The sequence below is a fragment of the Pleurodeles waltl genome, chromosome 12, assembly GCF_031143425.1.
Source record: "Pleurodeles waltl isolate 20211129_DDA chromosome 12, aPleWal1.hap1.20221129, whole genome shotgun sequence".
Classification (NCBI taxonomy): Eukaryota; Metazoa; Chordata; class Amphibia; order Caudata; family Salamandridae; genus Pleurodeles; species Pleurodeles waltl.
In genome coordinates this window covers 360824676-360842557 of record NC_090451.1, presented here as the reverse complement: position 1 = coordinate 360842557, position 17882 = coordinate 360824676, and the positions used below count along the sequence as shown (strand labels likewise).

Here is a 17882-nt window from a genome sequence, read left to right as displayed (position 1 = left end):
ATATCTGCAAATATAGTGCTTAGAAAGGTGAAGCACCAACCGGGACTATCTGGTCGCACTTGACCTGGTCAAATTTGAAAATTCAGGCTGACCGTGATGGAGCGCCGGTCGGGTACAGGGACCAATCTTTTACCCTTGAAAAACTACCTTCGGAAGTAGGATGGGGCGACGTCGAAGACCCGATGAAGGGAGTAGTGGAGGAGATGCGTTGAAGCGGATCCCTTTGGATGCAGGCAATGAGTCAGCTTTGATCTGTGCAGTTGGAGATGCGTCATCAACAAACCCTTTGCGATGAAGTTGATGTGTCATTGTCGAGCTGCACAGCCAGCAATGTGAAGTCCTCAACCGGTGATGTATCTGCGTTGAAGGTGATGCATCAGTTCCAACTGGCCAAATGGCAGCGATGGGTGGATTTTGGCCATTGCAGCACTTTATACCCACTTCCAAGGGCCCAGGAATGATTTGCATCCCTTGGCAGGGCAAGACTTGCAGCAAACAAAGTCCAGGTGATGATGGGTCTAAGTCTTTTGTGGCCCTAGGACTTCAGAAGAACATTAGGCAAGCGAGCAAGCCCCTGGAGTCTCTCTGGATTCAAGTGAGATGGGTCCAGTCCTTACTCAGCAGGGCAGAGGGCAACTGATAGCAGGGCAGCACAGCAGAAAAGCAATTCTTCAAGAGCAGCAGTCCAGAGTGGCAGTCCTTGTAGGAGCACAGCAATCCATTTTCCTGGCAGAGTTCTCCAGAGGTCCAGAAATGTACTGCATTTGTAGGGTCAGATGGTCAGTTCTTATACCCAGTGATGCCTTTGAACTGGGAGTGACTTCAAAAAGGGCTTTGACGTGCACAGGGGTTCTCTCTTCCTGCCGTAGCACCAGACTTACTACAGGGGGTTAAGCAGTTCTTTGTGTGGAGCAGGACACTGCCTAGTCAGGTGTGTCCGCTCCTTCCTCCCATCCTGCCCAGGATGACCCATCAACATGCAGATGGCCACTCAGTCACATCTACCCTTCTCCTTTGTGTGAGTCTATCTAAGAGGGAATGCAGAAAACCAGCTGTCACCCCAGCCCGGATGTATATTGGAGACAGGCTGCAGGCACACAGAGCTAAAAGCAGGAAAATGCCAACTTTCTTAAAGTGCCATTTTCAAAATTGCAATGGTAAATCCAACTTTACGATTAAAGAGGATTTATCATACCAATCCCATGGGTACTAAACATGACAGGTCTACTCTTTCTCAATTAGGAATTACACTTTATTAAATGTAATAATGAATTCCCCATGTTGTCCTGTGAGAGGGGTAGACATCACTGCAGTGAAACATTCAGCTGTTAATGTATATGTCCTGCCTTTTAATTACATAGCACCCTGCCCTATGGGCTACCTACGGCCTACCTAAGGGGTGACGCGTTATAAAAGGGGAGTCTAAGGATTGGCAGGGGGGTTTTAAATACCAAGTGGCCATGGCAGTCAAACTGTACACCCAGCCTCTGCAGTGGCATGCCTGAGACCTGTTTAAAGGGCTACTTAAGTGAGTGGCACAATCAATGCTGCTGGCCCACTAGTAGCATTCAATATACTGACCCTGGACACATATGGTGTGCTTTACTAGGGACTTCTAACTAACTTAAATATGCAAATTTGTGGATACATCAATGTTACCATGTTTTAGGAGCGTGAGCTCATGCACTTTAGCTCTAGTTAGCAGTGATAAAGTGCTCATAGTCCTAAGGCCAACAAAAACAGAACAGCTAAAGTGAGGCAAAGAAGGCAAAAAGTTCAGGGGACGATTGCCCTTTTCTAAGAAACCTTATTGGGTTTCCATCACAAACATCTTAACTTCATTCGAAGGAGCAGCCAATATAGCAATCTTAGGCATGACAGGTCTAACAGACAGCCTGAGCCAGATCCTTTTTATCAGACACTAAATTAAAGATCAATTATTTCCTTTTATATTGCTTTAGAACAGGAGCACTCTCAAATAATAGAACCAATAAGCGTTATGAACGACCAGGAAGGCGGACCAAATGATGACCTTACAAACAAATGGAAAGGTAACCACATTCCCCTGGGCCTCTTAGAAGAAGAGGAGGGACTTAAGGCAGGCTTGCAGCTATTTCTCCTTCTCAAGGCTGATATCCCCAGTCATTGGTGTCAACATGCCCAAGGCTGAAATTAACAAAGAAACCGCGGTAGGGGTATGTTTTTGTTTAAAAGTTAACAACTGCAGTGCTCCTGGAAGTAATTTTGGTTATAATCTTCAGTGGCAATTTTAGGAGTATAGGTCAACTGGGTCGTCATGTTGCACGACTGTCATTAGCATGGAGGCTATAGTGTCTGGGGAAAGTTTTATGGGTATCCTCAGATGCCCCGATCTCCTAACCCTAGCTGAGTCAATTGGATTTATAGGGATAGCAGGAGGTAAACAGGACAAATGTATCTGTCTGTTAAGAGGGGATAGAGGTAGTGAATCTTCCCATTACTGATAATGATTGCAACTTACATTTCTATTGACCGGTAACATTTGTTGAAAGTACTGTCCTTGGTTGTAGACATCTACTTTTGCTTTTTTAGTAACAAACAAGTACAGAATGGGGCCATTTAGGATACTTTGGTTCATATAAAGATAATTTTGGACCTTCTGCGTCAGTTTGGCTCTGAGTTGTTCAATTCTGGAGGCACAGCCAAAAGAAAAATGAAATTTATAGCAATTTGTCCGTACGTGGCTGTAATGTCTCTAACAACTTCAATCTCCCACCTTTGCAGCTAGTACTCAAAAGTAAGTTTATACCACTTTTCCACTGGAACTCATGCCATGATGGACACAAAGTGGGTTGCGAGGACTGGTTTAGCAGATCCCTTTCTTTATGAGTATATGGTTTCATAATCTACCGTATCACCTATGTCTGCTGGGTATTAGTCATCAAAACCTGTTATCATACATGAATAACAAGTACCTACTAACATTTCTTTTCTACCTCAACCCTAAAGAGCACATGTGAATGAGTGTTTTCCTTTTTAAGCTGTATCAGGGGAGATTAAGTAATGTCAGATTTGTAAATATTTCTAAAAAATCACATACATGATGGCACATTTTTGTTGGCGCCAATCAACTTTGTGTACAACCATCAGTCTATAGTGAGAAGAGACCCGCTATTTCCCTTAAGTCAACCTGTCTGCTGTCTACTCCAGTTGGAAAGCCTGCATTAGCTTTAAAAGGGGCTATGATGCTGATTTCATCCTATAATTGACTTTTTTTGTAAGAAACTTTATTGAGTTTCGATCACAAACATCTTAACATCGTTCAAAGGGGTAGCCAATATAGCAATCCAAGTCAGGTCAGATATGGCAACACAGTATAATCAATGTCACATAAGTCTCAGCTCAAAACGAAAGCAAACTGCAGCCATAAAAGTCATAATCCAGACTGCAATATCCACAGTGGTATCAGGTCCCAATCTCACAGAGTCATTCATTCTCCTTGCACACTGCCCCAACTAATTCTTCCCTCTTACCAGATTGTGGTGTGTGCCCCAATCCGGTCTTCGGAGAGTCTCCTATGTATGGTCATGTGTAGGAGGACTTTCTATGTTATATTCACTAGCTGTATAGTCTCATAAGGGAACCTACCTGGGGAGGGCCGCCAACTTTGAAGTGGAGGTTTGACCGCCACTTTTTCCTTAGCGGTAAGGCACATCCAAATCTGCATGGCGGAAAGGGTGGCTGGGGTCCCGTTGGCATTCACTTTTCCCTCTCCCACTGATGACGTAGGCAGTGTTTTTTGGCTTAGACAGTGGTTCGAATGCGGGCTTGCGGCTAAGGGACAATTAACATCTAAATACAGCAGGCCATCATGGCAGCGGATGAGTTTTCAGTCGATAACTCAACAGCGGGATATTACTGCCAACATTTAAATCAGTCCCCAAGTCCTTTTTATTGGGCAGATCACACGTTATTGTCATTTTTCACCTCCATCATACTAAAGATTATTGTTTATGGTGTATTTAAGGGCAATGTCCCTACCGTCCCTCTGAATAGATGGATGCATTGATTCTGCCTGTATCAATTTCTGGATTTATGCCAATGGTACCGAGCAACTGCCAAGTCAAGTGCATGTTTCTTTCGGGTCAAGTTGGCTACTATTTAAACTGCTACCATCCTCAGAAAAAGAACATACAGATTTTGGAACTGTCTGCCATTAATCACCGAAAGTGAATTCATTAAAAAATAAATCGTTCTTAAGAAAGAACATATGGTAATGAGTGTTGGAGCAAAAGTCAGGCAATGAGACATCTGGACTTGAGCTCTAAATATTTTTTTTATACAAGTGAAGAAGCCGATATTACTAATGGAATAGCTTCACAATGGCATCTCGAATCATAAACATGGTCAAACTTATCTTTTTCCCCAATGGGAACCATCCCTAGACTCTTTTCTTAGCGGAGTTTACGATACAGAACCCAAGCAATCATGTCTCGTCCGTGTTAGAAGGTTGAGCAACACTACAACCTATTTTAGCAACCACGATTACATGATCAATTGCCAGTGTCACCACTTGCAGTACATACAGAAAGCAGGCAATCTCTATTTTACCTTAAATATTAGGACCATTTCCCATTACGCTACAGGCACCTAAATTATGAAATGCACTGCCATTTCACAAGGAAAATAATGGGGAACATTTCCCTTTAAATAAAAGTTACAAATATAACCTTTTTTTTGCATTTTATGAGCTCTTCTTAACTGATATATATATATATATATGCACACACATAGATATATTTATTCATTAATGTAACATTGTTTGCATCTTGGCATCAAGATGGCCCCATTGTGCCATTTACTGGGATCAACAAATTAAGAACCACACTCCAAGAACAGACTTTTGGATTCTGTAAAGGTTTGTCTATGACCCTTTTTACTGATTTTACTGATGAGGCAAATGTATAGTGGTAAAATTAGCAACTTAGCGGACAACACCTTCTAATTAATGTATAGCTGCTCAAACTGGGACCACAATTGCACTTAAGTAATGTTAAAAAGATATGATTATAATTCCTAATTGTTGCAATAAGTCTTGCAGCTGTGTTTGAATGTATGCAGCTGCTACAATGTCGGAGCTATGGAAATGGAAAGGATGAGCCACAATAGTCAACTCGTTATAATGCAAGAGACTGTGTATCAGTAACAAAGTCATTAGAAGACAATATTTCTGTAGGAATCAAACATTGACAACGGATGTGCCAGTGAAGAGGTAAAGAAAGCTGGGCATACAAAATAATATGTACCTTTTAATCAGGACCATATTTAGCATAAATGGTAAGGTAAATATCACTCTGTATAACACTCGGTTTGTAACTTGTAGTTTTGTATCTCACTTTGCTGTGCACTCTTCTACCATTTAGATTTGAGTGTCGACCACTGTAGGTGATTTGTCATCTAAATTCCGGTTTCAGACATGTGACATGACTCCTGATGATACCCTCCATATTGTGAGGCACGTTTGTGTTTGGTGCTGGGTTATAATTTGTCTGGTCATCTGCAGTGGTACATACGACTGCAATTTACATATCGTCGGGAGGTGGAGGGTAGCATGTGACTCTCAAAAAGACAAGTAGCAAGCAAAGTGTTACAGGTAAGTAACAGGTTCTCTTTCCAGCATGTAGCAGTGGAGTAACAAAACTTGAGGCGGTCCCCTGCAAAGTACCTGGACTCAGTTAGAGGCCTGCCGTTCGTGCACAGTGTACTGTGCTGAGGGTCCCCCCCGGAGCTCATTCCCACCCACCCCTCCTACCCTAGTCCCCCCCCCCCGCACCACGGCGCCTTTGTTACACCACTGGCAGCATGTAGTTGGGCATATCATAAGCTGTGCTTACATTAAAAAGCTCTTTTAAAGCAGAGATGGGCATAAAGTAGCAGGTTAGGTTGCAAAACATTAGGGCAGTTTGACCCACTGGCTCCTCCCACTAGCATAGATGCCCACACAGTAACCCTTGGTACAAACGTGAAGCCCTGTAAATAAGTAGCAGCAGTTTTGCAAATGTCAGGTGCAAAGAGGTTACAGAGCCACTTTTCATGGTCTGACTTGACAGCATAGCAGTCAATCACGTGAGCATCACTACAGAGGGCTTTGGCTCCGCCTACACGTTGGGAGAGAAGAGTACATGATTTTATTGGGCAGAAGTTGCGTGTTTCCCCAAAAAAATACTTGCCCTCCAAACAGCTGTGATCATTTTGATTTTTGTATCTAGCAACCTAAAATGAACTTTTAGGGGCACACAGAATTTAAGTGTCTTAGATAACTAGATAATTTATGTTGTCTTTTTTTCTCTGGCAGCAGCATAGACGGGAGAAGGATAGAAATTAACCTACATAGATTTTTAAGTCTGGCTTGAAAGTGCAATTGTCACATGACCTAATTCACACCAATATCATTCTACAGTTCTTTGCTTCCACACAAATACATATCTATTCCCATGCTAGTTACTTATAATGTTTCAAATTGCCATACAACATACCTTTAAAGCCAGGCACTGCCAATGCTTGTTAGACAGCGGAATGAGCATGGGCATATGGGTATTTTGCACAGGTATAGTACATGTTAATACAGAATAGAACCACAAGGCAGTGCCACTTTTAATAATGCATAGCCATGAAGAGGGGGGGAGAAAGCTATAGATAGTTCTTTAATCTTTAGTGCTTGTGTTCATTGAAGGTATTACATGAGCAGGTGTTTAACATCTAGCATGTGCAATAACTATTATGCCATATTTTTGAGGATTGTGGAATAATGTCGGCAAACATATGGTTTGGGCTGATGCAAAAAAGTTAAACTACTTTTAAGAAAAGATGAGTGTGAGTGAGCAGAACCATTCTACATTTCTGTTTTTCAAAGGATTTTTTTCTAGAGAGCACCTGAAATTTACCAAATAATCGCACTGAGGTAATTACCAATAGAATGTTCACTTCACATGAGAAGTAGCTACATGCATCAGCTCGAATGATCCCCCATGAGGCCCTTAAAGACTACATTCAGATCCCATAAGTGAGCAGAACGCATCCTAGATAGTACAATTCTCCTTAGGTACTTCAGGAAAGCTTTAATGACAATTTAACCCCTCGATCCGTCAGCACAGCAGTGCTCTAGTGCTAAGGACATTTCCAGCATGTCCTGCATTTGGGGCAGAATATCCATCTGTGTGAATAGTTTCCCCATCACCCGAGGCTGTTTTCTTTTTTTCCCTCTGAAATTACAATGGGTGCGCATGGCGCGCTGACGACATTTCAGATAAAGTGAAAATTTAAATTAGCCCATCGCTTCATTTCACTTTCACTGCATTGGTTCTCAGGGGCGCATCTCAGGCCATAGCACCAATTTGGACAGGGGAGGTGTGATTGGAAAGGGGAAAATCCCTAATAGCAACTTTCCCTTGTGGATCCCTGCTCAGGGATCGCTGCAGAAGGGCCATCCCCAAGCAGGGATCCAACCACAAGACACCAGGGACTACTTTTTTGAGGGGGGGAGATGACCCCTCACAATGGATCACTGCTCTCCCCCTTCCCCAGGCCCAAATGTCTTTCTGCCAAACCCAGGGGCAGAATGGAAGTTCTTACTTCCAATCTGTCCCCGGGGGAGGTGGATAGAAAGCCCACAAGACCAAAGGTTTCCAATTTGTTTTTAATTCTGTGGACCTTCATGTCATCACTACTGGAACCCGGGGACCTCCAATGAATCATTTTTGGAAGCCAGGGACCCCAGCCTAAACATTGTCAATGATTTGAAATGCAAAACAATGCACAAAAAAATACAAATACCAGCATTCAAACAGATACACAAATGGTAACACATTTTATTTAATTTGCAAACAATATCTGCTGCTCCCACAAATCAATCTAAGGGTTCTAATTTAATTTGTAACCCTCAATTACACATTCCTTGAGATTTCCAGTACGTTTTAAAATGTTCAATTGTTTATTTAGCCACTTTATTTATATACACTTTAATAATCTGATAATATTATTTAATTTTGTAAGCAGTCGTGGACCCCGTGAGGAGGCTTCATAGACCCCCAGGGGTCCCCGGACCACAGGTTGGGAACCACTGCACTAGACAACAGGGATTTGGTTTTTAAGACAAAATGGGTGAGGGAAGCCTCCCAGGCATGAGGTCAAGCCTCCACAAAGCCATAGAACCCCCAGCAGTCTTTCATCCCCTCGTTAGGGGCAGATAGTAGGCATTTTCATCCAATCTGCCCCTCCAGCGGGGGCAGAAACCAACTATACCACCAGGGATTATAATTGGAGGTGGGGCAACCCCCCCCCCTTGCAACTGGTTAGTGCTCCCCCTCCCCAGACCCTGACGTATTTCTGCGTCCACAGTGGCAGATTGGAGGATCGTCACAGAAAGCCCACTAGACACCAGGGATTTCTTTTAATAGCCAAATTGGGGGCGGGGGCATCCCTCCCCAACATTAAGCCTAGCCCGCACCTCCCCATATAACCCCTATTTTCCTCCCATCTGCCTCCAGCAGGGGTGGGGGACAGAAAGCCCACTAGATCACCAAGCAGTGTATTTGGAGGTGGAAGTGACCCCGGCAAAGGGCTAATCCTCCCCCCTGCCTCCAGGCCCAAAAGTCTGCCTGTCCCCCAGGGGGCAAATTGTAAGTGGTTACTTCCAATCTATCGGGGGTGGGGGGTTAGAAAACCCACTGGTTACCAGAGATTGTTTTGTGGAGAAATGGGTGGGGCACCCTGCATTATCACTGGGCCTAATCCCACCCCATCCTACCCTACATATGACCAGCAACAGTCTTTCTGTCCCGCTGAGGGCACAGAAGAGGTCTTTAACTCCAATCTGCCGTGGTGGGAGAGGCAGAAAGCCCACTAGACACCAGGGAGCTTTTTTATTGCTACAAGGTGTGGGGGTGGCCAGCCCACACATCGGGCCTAGCTCCACCTCCAATATGACCCGAACAGTCTTTCTGCCCCCCTGGCGACTAAAGCATCCCCATCTTTTTTGCAAGAAGGGAAATTCTGATTTTGGATACTTTTTCTTAATGCATATGGGTAGCAGAGTTGGGCTACTCTCTAATACCATCCTATTTCTCTGCTCAATGGCGCCAAGTTTTGGGCTTGGATCAGCTGCCGCCTGGAGAAACCCATAAAGTCCAGGCATTTCTGAAAACTTGACACCTGGGCCAATCCAGATGGTGTGCCTTGTGTGGATCCCATGAGAATGTCTTACACACAATGCCCTCCAGAACTCTAACTTTAACAAAAATTTTACATTTTCCTTGCATTTCTGTCATTTAAACATTCAGAATCTTAAGAGAGCCACAAACTTCTAACCACCCTGCCTTCCCCCACTTGCCCCGATAGAAATGTTAACCCGGCTGTGTGGCTAGGTCCTAGCATCCATGACAAAAAGGGCCCCGAAATGCAATGTAGAGAAATCACCAATAGGGAAAGCTCCAGTATTTGGACCACGGCTCCGTGGTCACACAGGAAACCCCCAGACATTTTTTAAAACTAAACATCCAGGAGTCCAGAGTTGTGTGCCTTGGGTGGACCCTACAAGATTTTCTCACCCACAATGCATTGCAAACCTCACACTTTGCATAAAATTGAACATTTTCCTTGCATTTGTGTGACAATCTTCCAAACTCAGCAGGAATCCACAAACATCTTACCACCCAGCATCCCCCCACCTGTCAAGATACAAATGCTATCTCACTTGTGTGAATTGGTCTAGTGCCCTCGAAAGGCCCAAATTAAACCAGACTTAATAAGAGTCGCTACCAAAACTACCAGAATCATTGTTAATGGAGGCTGATGCACTTAGCGGAAGACCAGTGAGATAAGACGTTGCGGGGTGGGGGGGTGGAGGGGGTTGAATATGCAAACACCTCTGATCAACTTATTCCCTGAAGCTTGGAGTCTGGGCACCTGGAGGCATAAAGCTGGCATTTACTGTTCTTGTTAGTCAAACATATATTTGCAGCATCCCCCATTTGATGAGAAAGCTCACAATTAACTGGGTATTGAGTTCCAATATGGGAATTTCCTGAACCCAACTGCTGAAGAGAGCAATACATTTGTCTGCCCTGGTTTGTGCCCAATGCCAATACTGTGGTGCTTTCTTGGACAGTAGGAGTGGGTACCCTCATTTGTTCTATGTAAAACACAGTGATCATACTGTGCATGCAGATCAATACAACCTGGTCTGGCAATTTAGTTTGGAAGGTTTTGAGCATCATTTCCAATGTTGTTACTTCTAACACGTTAATTAATTAGGTGCACAGACCTCTGTACCTGTATTATTTGTGCCAAGCTTCATGTACTCCCCATCCTTCAAAGGGTACATCTGTGGCTATACCTTTGGCCTCTGTAAATGGCCTGCCAAGTGGAGGATTGTGCACTTTCCATCATTACTTTCTGCTTCACAATGGTCCGCATCAACACTGGATCCCTGGCTCTCGGAACTCAGAGTTTGTGCCTTTTGATGTGGGCACATATGAATTCTGGCACCAGAGGCTGTGAAATGAAAGACAATACATACCCAGGAGTTTCATAACTCTCCTCACTGTCGGATATTTTGATGCTTGGTAAAGAGAAATGGAGCTCTGGATTGCAAAATGCTTTCTACTGTATGGTAAACTGCCCGCTGTCCAGTGCTGTTCCCTAAAAACGTTTGCATTTGTTGGGGCGGAAGACAGTATTTTGGTAGTGATTGTAAATTTGATGTTGTGCAACTGCAAATGTTCTTTAATTACTGTAGATTTGACATTTTTTGATAGAATATCCATTTAACAGCAAGTCTTCTAGGCAGGAATACAAATTAATCTTAACAGGCGTAAGTGCAGCATCCCCACTGAAAGTCATTTCGGAAATACTCTTACAACAAAGCTGAGGTACTGGTGGTCAGCTACACAGGTACATGGTACTGGGCTATGGAGGCAGGCATCTTTGAGATCCGAATGCGACATGAAGTCTCCTCCATATAATGTTTTTATCCTTAAGTTGATGGTTTTGATATACTTGTTTCAGAGGCGTAGATCTAATATTGGTTGAAAACATGCGCTGATTACTTCGATATGAGGAAGTATCTGATCGCTATGTGTATGCTCTCCAACAGCAGCAGTTCCTCCATCGTCCCCTTTGACAGGAGCAAGATGAATTACTCTAAAAGAAGTGAGAAGTAATCTTTGTGTGTTCAGTTATGTTTTGGTGAATGATTTAGTCGCAAATAACTCCAATAGTGAACACCACTTGGTCGAAGTTTATTTCCTTCCACTGTTGGAAACAACCCTGATATGTGATAGGAGGTAGGCATGTCTTGTCACAGTTTCCACAAACGTCGTTACTCTGGGGACCTCTGCCTATGGGTGTGAAAACTGCCTCTGCTATAACTTTGGCTCTGAAAAAACAGATGCATCTGCTCTTGTGGCAGTCCTGTTGAGAATACTTGAAAGGACTGGATCTTGTCACCCAGTCGTTTTTGACTTTAAGATTTGTTTTTGTTTTTTTAATAAAAGGACTGCTGTTGTTGAAATTACCCAAGGAATTGGAGGTTGATGTGCCCTTTTGATCTTTTCTAATCTCTTATCAACTTTTGAGCTTGAACAGTGCCCCCCCCCCCCCTTTTCAATGACATACTCAAGAAATACTGTTGTATTCCAGGGCTAAATCCTTTGAGGCCAAGCTGTGCTAAGTGTCACAGCAGGTTACTATAGTTAATTTGACGTAAGATTTTGTCAGTACTATCTACAGCACACTTTGGGGGTCATTCTGACTCCCGCCGGGCGCGGTCACCGCGCGCCCGGCGGGAGCCGCCAAAATACCGTACCGCGGTCGGAAGACCGCGGCGGGTATTTTGAGTTTTCCCCTGGGCTGGCGGGCGGCCTTCAAAAGGCCGCCTGCCAGCCCAGGGGAAAACGACCTTCCCACCATGAAGCCGGCTCGTAATCGAGCCGGCGGAGTGGGAAGGTGCGACGGGTGCTACTGCACCCGTCGCGTATTTCACTGTCTGCTATGCAGACAGTGAAATACAAGCGGGGCCCTCTTACGGGGGCCCCTGCAGTGCCCATGCCATTGGCATTGGCACTGTAGGGGCCCCCAGGGGCCCCGCGACACCCCCTACCGCCATCCTGTTCCTGGCGGGCGAACCGCCAGGAACAGGATGGCGGTAGGGGGTGTCAGAATCCCCAAGGTGGCGCAGCATGCTGCGCCGCCTTGGAGAATTCTGACGGGCAGCGGAAAACCGGCGGGAGACCGCCGGTTTTCCTGCACTGACCGCGGCCAAAGCGCCGCGGTCAGAATGCCCTGCGGGGCACCGCCGGTCTGTCGCCGGTGCTCCCGCCGACCCTGGCCCCGGCGGTCTGAGACCGCCGGGGTCAGAATGACCCCCTTTATTCCCACATTTGAACTGACATTAACCGTCTGCACAGCTTCCGGTGACCATGTCCTTTGGAAATTGGGAAGATGTTGGATCAAGGTAGGTAGTGCCTGGTTTTTGGCAATATGCCAAATCATTGCTGCCCTTCTTGTACCCACTGCCTCAACAAATGTGCTTTCTTTAGGGGGTGGCTTCCACAGTGGCCTGGGATAATTATCTCTTCCATGCTCTATAAACTACATGAGGGACAGGCATTATATGTCCCAAATACAGGGAGCAGCCTGCAGGTCAGGCTTGTATTTCTTTTACACCTTTTGATGGTAATGGGTCTTTGTAAATCTCAGAGGTGGATCTCAGACAGGTTTGGAGCTCAGAAAGATATTGAGTTATTTGGTCAATGAATTGAGTCTCCACTAAGAAGTTCTCTTCTTCCTCTCTTCTTTAATTGTGACTCCACTATAAGCGCACCTGCCCTCTGTTTAACAGCGTGGTGTCATCAAGAACAAGTTACTTACCTTTGGTAACAAAGTATCTGGTAGAGACCTATTCTAGTTGCAGATTCCTTACCATAGAATTTCCCCCAGGCATCAGAGTGGATCCAGAGATTTTTCTTCAAGCAGTACCCTTGCACGCCATCAGGTGGTGTCTGTCAACTCAGCGTGCCTAGTTGGCATTGTGTTCGCCTTGATGAGGCCGCAGTCGTATATAGGTGCCACCCAGATGTGCTAATCTCAGTTTCTTTTCATGTCTTTCAACACCAGTAGCCGGAGCCATGAAGAACACGGATATTGGTGCGCCAGAACTAGCACCCACAAAAGGGAGTCCCTGTCCCTAGAAATCAGTTTGCAAAGCAGGGAGGATGGGCGGGTCAGTAAGGAATCTGAACTAGAATATGTCTTTACCAAATAATTTGTTACCAAAGTAAAGTCACTTGTTTATATTATAGAGACTTCTAGTTGCAGATTCCTTAACTTAGAATAGGTACCCAAGCAATACCATCCTCGGCAGTGGACTGCGAACCAAAATCAGGCTAAATAGTCCTTCAGGACCGAATGGCCAAAGTAGCTGTCTCTCTGGACCTGACCCTCCAGGCAGTAATGCTTTGTGAATGTGTGCAGAGACACCCATATTGCTGCCTGGCAGATGTCCAGGACCAGAACTCCATTGTGGTTGCAGCCGTTGCTCTGGTGGAATGAGCACGCAAACCCACAGGGGGTCGCTTCTTTGCCAAAGCATAGCACATCTTGACGCAGAGGAAAACCCATCGAGAGATAGTCCGCTTCTGCACCGCCCATCCTTTCTTCGCATCCACATAACCTACAAAGAGTTGATGGTCCACCCGGAAATCTTTTGTACGGTTGAGGTAGAAGGCAAATGCTGTTTTAGGATCCAGACGGGTGAGGGAGGGATCTCCTCTTCATGAAAAGGATGTGGGTGTGTGTAAAAAGTTGTCAAAGTGATAGATTGGCCTACATGAAAGGGTGTGACCACTATAGTGAGGAAGGAGGCGCTGGTAAGAAGCACCACTTTGTCAGGATGGACAGATAGGAATGGTGGCTTTGATGAAAGAGCTTAGAGCTCGCTCACTCGCTCTGCGAGCAGAGGTGATGGCAGTAAGGAAAGCGGTTTCCATAGAGAGGAGCCACAAGGGACAATTATGTAGTGGCTCAAAAGGAGCACACAAAGTAGGTCAGTATCAGGTTCAAATGCCACTGCGGCATAATGAACGGGGTAGGCAGAAACACAAGTGATTCCCTTAAGAAACCTCCCAATGATGGGAGATTTCAACAAGGATGGTTGATCTGGCAGTCTGAGGAAGGCAGAGATGGCAAACAGGTAGCGTTTAAGGGTGCCCAAAGCAGAGCCCTGCTGGGCAAGAGATAGGATGAACAGTAGAACCGCAAACAGAGGTGCAGAAACAGGATCAACAGATTTGTTGGTACATCATGCCACAAATTTGTTCCAACGACAGGTGTATACCGTTTTGGTGAAGGGACACTTAGCTGTCAAGATAACATTACAAACTTTGGGCAGAAGGTCAAAAGCTGTTAACTGCCGCTGCTTTATCTCCACTCAAGAAGGCAAAGAGTGGACAGGTTTGGGTGGAGAACCATCCCCTGCTGCTGTGACAGAAGAGCCTAACAAAGTGGAAGTCTGATCGGAGGATCAATGGCCATGCTCAGAAGCTTGGGATACCATACCCTTTGTGCCCAGTCCGGAGCCACCAGGGTTACTTGCGCCCGGTTGTTCTTCATCTTCTTCAGAACTCTGGGCAGAAGTGGTATTAAAGGAGGTTGGATTTCCACTAAAGATTAAAAGTATTGCCAAGCAACTGCCGCCTTGGAAACTCCAACACACAAAACAGCTAATGTGCATTCTCTGCAGAGGCAAACAGATCTAACCAAGGCTCTCCTCAATGTTGAAAGAGCATTTTAGGTGGTGGAAGTGTCCCAGATTGACTGTTTTGGGGTTCATATGAATTAAACTATGCCAAATGTTGATCCAAGGGCTTTCTTTAGATGGGTCCCATCTGGTTCCAGAGGAATCTGTCTTTTCAACTTTGAGAAATTTTGTTGGGAGTTTTAAGATTGAAACCCTTCTTGAACTCTTCCGATGGAGGAGGAATGCAGGTGTCATGTTTTTTTTTAGTGTTCAAACTGGCACCAGGAGACAGTCCCTCCCTTTTTTAACACGTCTAGAGGGATCCTGTTTTTGATGCTGGTGTAATTCTTCATTTCAAGGTTGGTTTCTGCTGTTTTTGAAAATAGTCGGAATTGCAGGTTTAATCATCATTCTACAGTCGACACATGCCTTACTATTGAACCTCATTTTGAGGCCTTGCAGTGTCCTGAATGCCATTCTCATTTTGAGGTCCGTCAGGCACAGAGGATTTCTAAAATGATCTTGGGGTTTGTGACGTACGTGATGCATGAGACCTGGTATCAAGCCTTGTCTGTAGAGTTCTTAGTATTACTAGAAGTTGACTGTTTCTTTGAGTTGGAGTCTGTTTTCGACTGAGGCATACTACACTCCTCCTCTTCTGTGGACAACTGTGAGGTGGGTCAATCTTCCCTCACACTATTTACTTAAGTGCCTTCCAAATATTATTTGAATGCACCTTGATGAGACTCAATTGAGATGTTGTACCCCATTTGGGTGTAACGTGCCCAACTTCTGTTCCTTCTTTGCCTTCTTGCACCAATTTTCATGACAAAGCTAGGCAAATACTCTTGTCATGGTATCTTGTTAGTCCATATGTGACCATAGTGAAGTCGATTCGCAGTAATCAGATACTGAAAAAAGGTACAATTTTAAGGGGTTTTCTCTCCATACTTTCTCTGTCTCCTGTCATTCTGATATGACTGGTCGATATGCCATCTGTAATTTAGATTGAGTCAAAAACTTCCAGCGATCACTTTTAATTCACTTACACCTTGTAATTTATATAAAGCCACTTAACGATCTTCTTCCTTGGAATCGAATTGTATTAAAATATTTGGTCAAACAGCAGTTAATGCTTCAAGCATCGGGGACAGTACTGTTGATAGCCGCATAAGGCATAGCAGAACTACCACCAGTCCCTAATAACATGCCAAAGAAAAGACCACAAATATCAAGAGCAGTCAAGATTTTCTTAATGGACTCAATAAAACGTGACATAACATGTTTGATTTAAATTAAGTGTGGCTAGGGTACATTCATTTTATTCTGTTTATTGGCTTACCATTAGTGGTTATAATGGCACAGCGCAAAGCTGTGCACACTTATAGCATCTGGTCTAAGAATCACCAATAATCATCAATATTCATTAGGGTTCTGCCCCACATGCCATTAAGTGAATCAATCATTCAAAGAACCTAACCTAGAAATAGTGTCTTTTTGTATGGACAACGTTACATCTTTTATACAAGCAAGTGCAATGACATACTTCCAAACACAACAGCTAACGCATTGAAATTTTCTTTTTCGTCTACTTCCACATTTTATTACTTTAGAATTTATCCAGAGCATCCAAGTTCCCGACATTTAAAATCAGCAGAATATGCCACCAATGCTAAAGAGAATTAACATTTTGGAAAGGCAGCTTACCGAAGTCTGCAAATACTGACTGTCCAATTATCAGAGCATTGGAAGGTTTCTCTGTGGTGTATGTGGCATGAGAAAAATTCCCATCCTGCATTAAAAAACAATGCATCTTTATTAATAAGCACACCTAAGTCGTAAACAATAATAATTCAAGCAACAGGGTAAAGACAAGACTGCTTTATTGCATAGAATCAAACACTGGTTATTTAAAATGTAAGCTTTACTGTTGACAGCTGTCTGTCAATGTGGGCATCGTTTTGAAACTGTACGGCGATGTTAATCTTCTACCAAACTACTTTATTCCTTCCAGAATACCACTGCGAATCTTTGTTACATTGAGATATTTATGATTACATGAATTAATCAACTGCATGTGATTTGTTTTGACCTTAAACAAACGCCCCTCCAGGTGCACCCTGATGTCACAAGGAATCTGGACAGTTACTGTTCCCCTGCTAGCAAGGTGGCTTCAGAAGAATGAGCAGATAAGATCTGACGTTATCTGGAAACCATTCTTCTCCCATCACATTAGCTTTAGAGAATGTCTACACTTTGTATCATTTCAGGCCAGCATCCTAAAAACTGGACTGGCCTAGGAGCAACAACTGTACTGAACAGATTCTTAAAACCGACCCTCTCGAAACAAGAACAAAAATGGTATCCACTGTATGATATAATGTTCTCTTAACCTCAATGTCTTCTTCTGATTCACTTCATGTTAGGAACATCACAACCTAGTACAAAGGCACAAAAACAACTTGTCCACTGATGGCCTCAAAGGCATGGGAAAGGTTGAATAGCAGAATAATGAGGTCAGTAATACTGACCTGCACTTAAATTAACTCTACAATATTGACTACCAATATTTTGACACAGTAAACATACATATGGAAAAACAGATTTACTATTAACCCCTTAACTGCTGCGTTTGTTTTTTAACTCAGTGCTGAGGCCTTTTTTGGCTATTTAGGGTAGTTCTTGCTTAGGCCTTGTTGGAAATGGCCCTCTCTACGGGGTCACTCCAAGCTTTTTGCCTTCCTCCCCCTACTTTTTGCTGGATTTTTGCTTGTTGGCCTTAGGACTCTGTGCACTTTAGCACTGATATCCAGTGCTAAAGTACTTGTGGTCACTCCCCTAAAACATGGTTTGTTTGGCACATTTAATTTACAAGTAAGTCACTTGTAGAGTGGTATACCATATACCCAGGGCCTGTAAAGTAAATGCTACCAGTAGGCCTGCAGTCCTTATTATGCTACCCACGTAAGTAGTACTTTAAAACATGTCCAGGCCTGCCACTGCAACCTGAAGGCAGTGTATCACTGCCATGTTGACTTGGAATTTGAAACCCTTTGCCAAGCCTTTTACTCCCCTTTTATTACATATAAATCATCCCTAAGGTAGTCCC

General features: G+C 44.1%; 1 protein-coding gene across 1 annotated transcript in view; it reads right to left on the bottom strand.

Annotated features, from left to right (window-relative positions):
* ITFG1 (integrin alpha FG-GAP repeat containing 1) overlaps positions 1-17882 on the bottom strand; it is a 936956-nt gene that overhangs the window by 652910 nt on the left and 266164 nt on the right. Inside the window, exon 8 of the mRNA XM_069216605.1 lies at positions 16481-16565. Within this exon, the coding sequence (XP_069072706.1) occupies positions 16481-16565 (85 nt within the window). The remainder of the gene's footprint in view (positions 1-16480; positions 16566-17882) is intronic.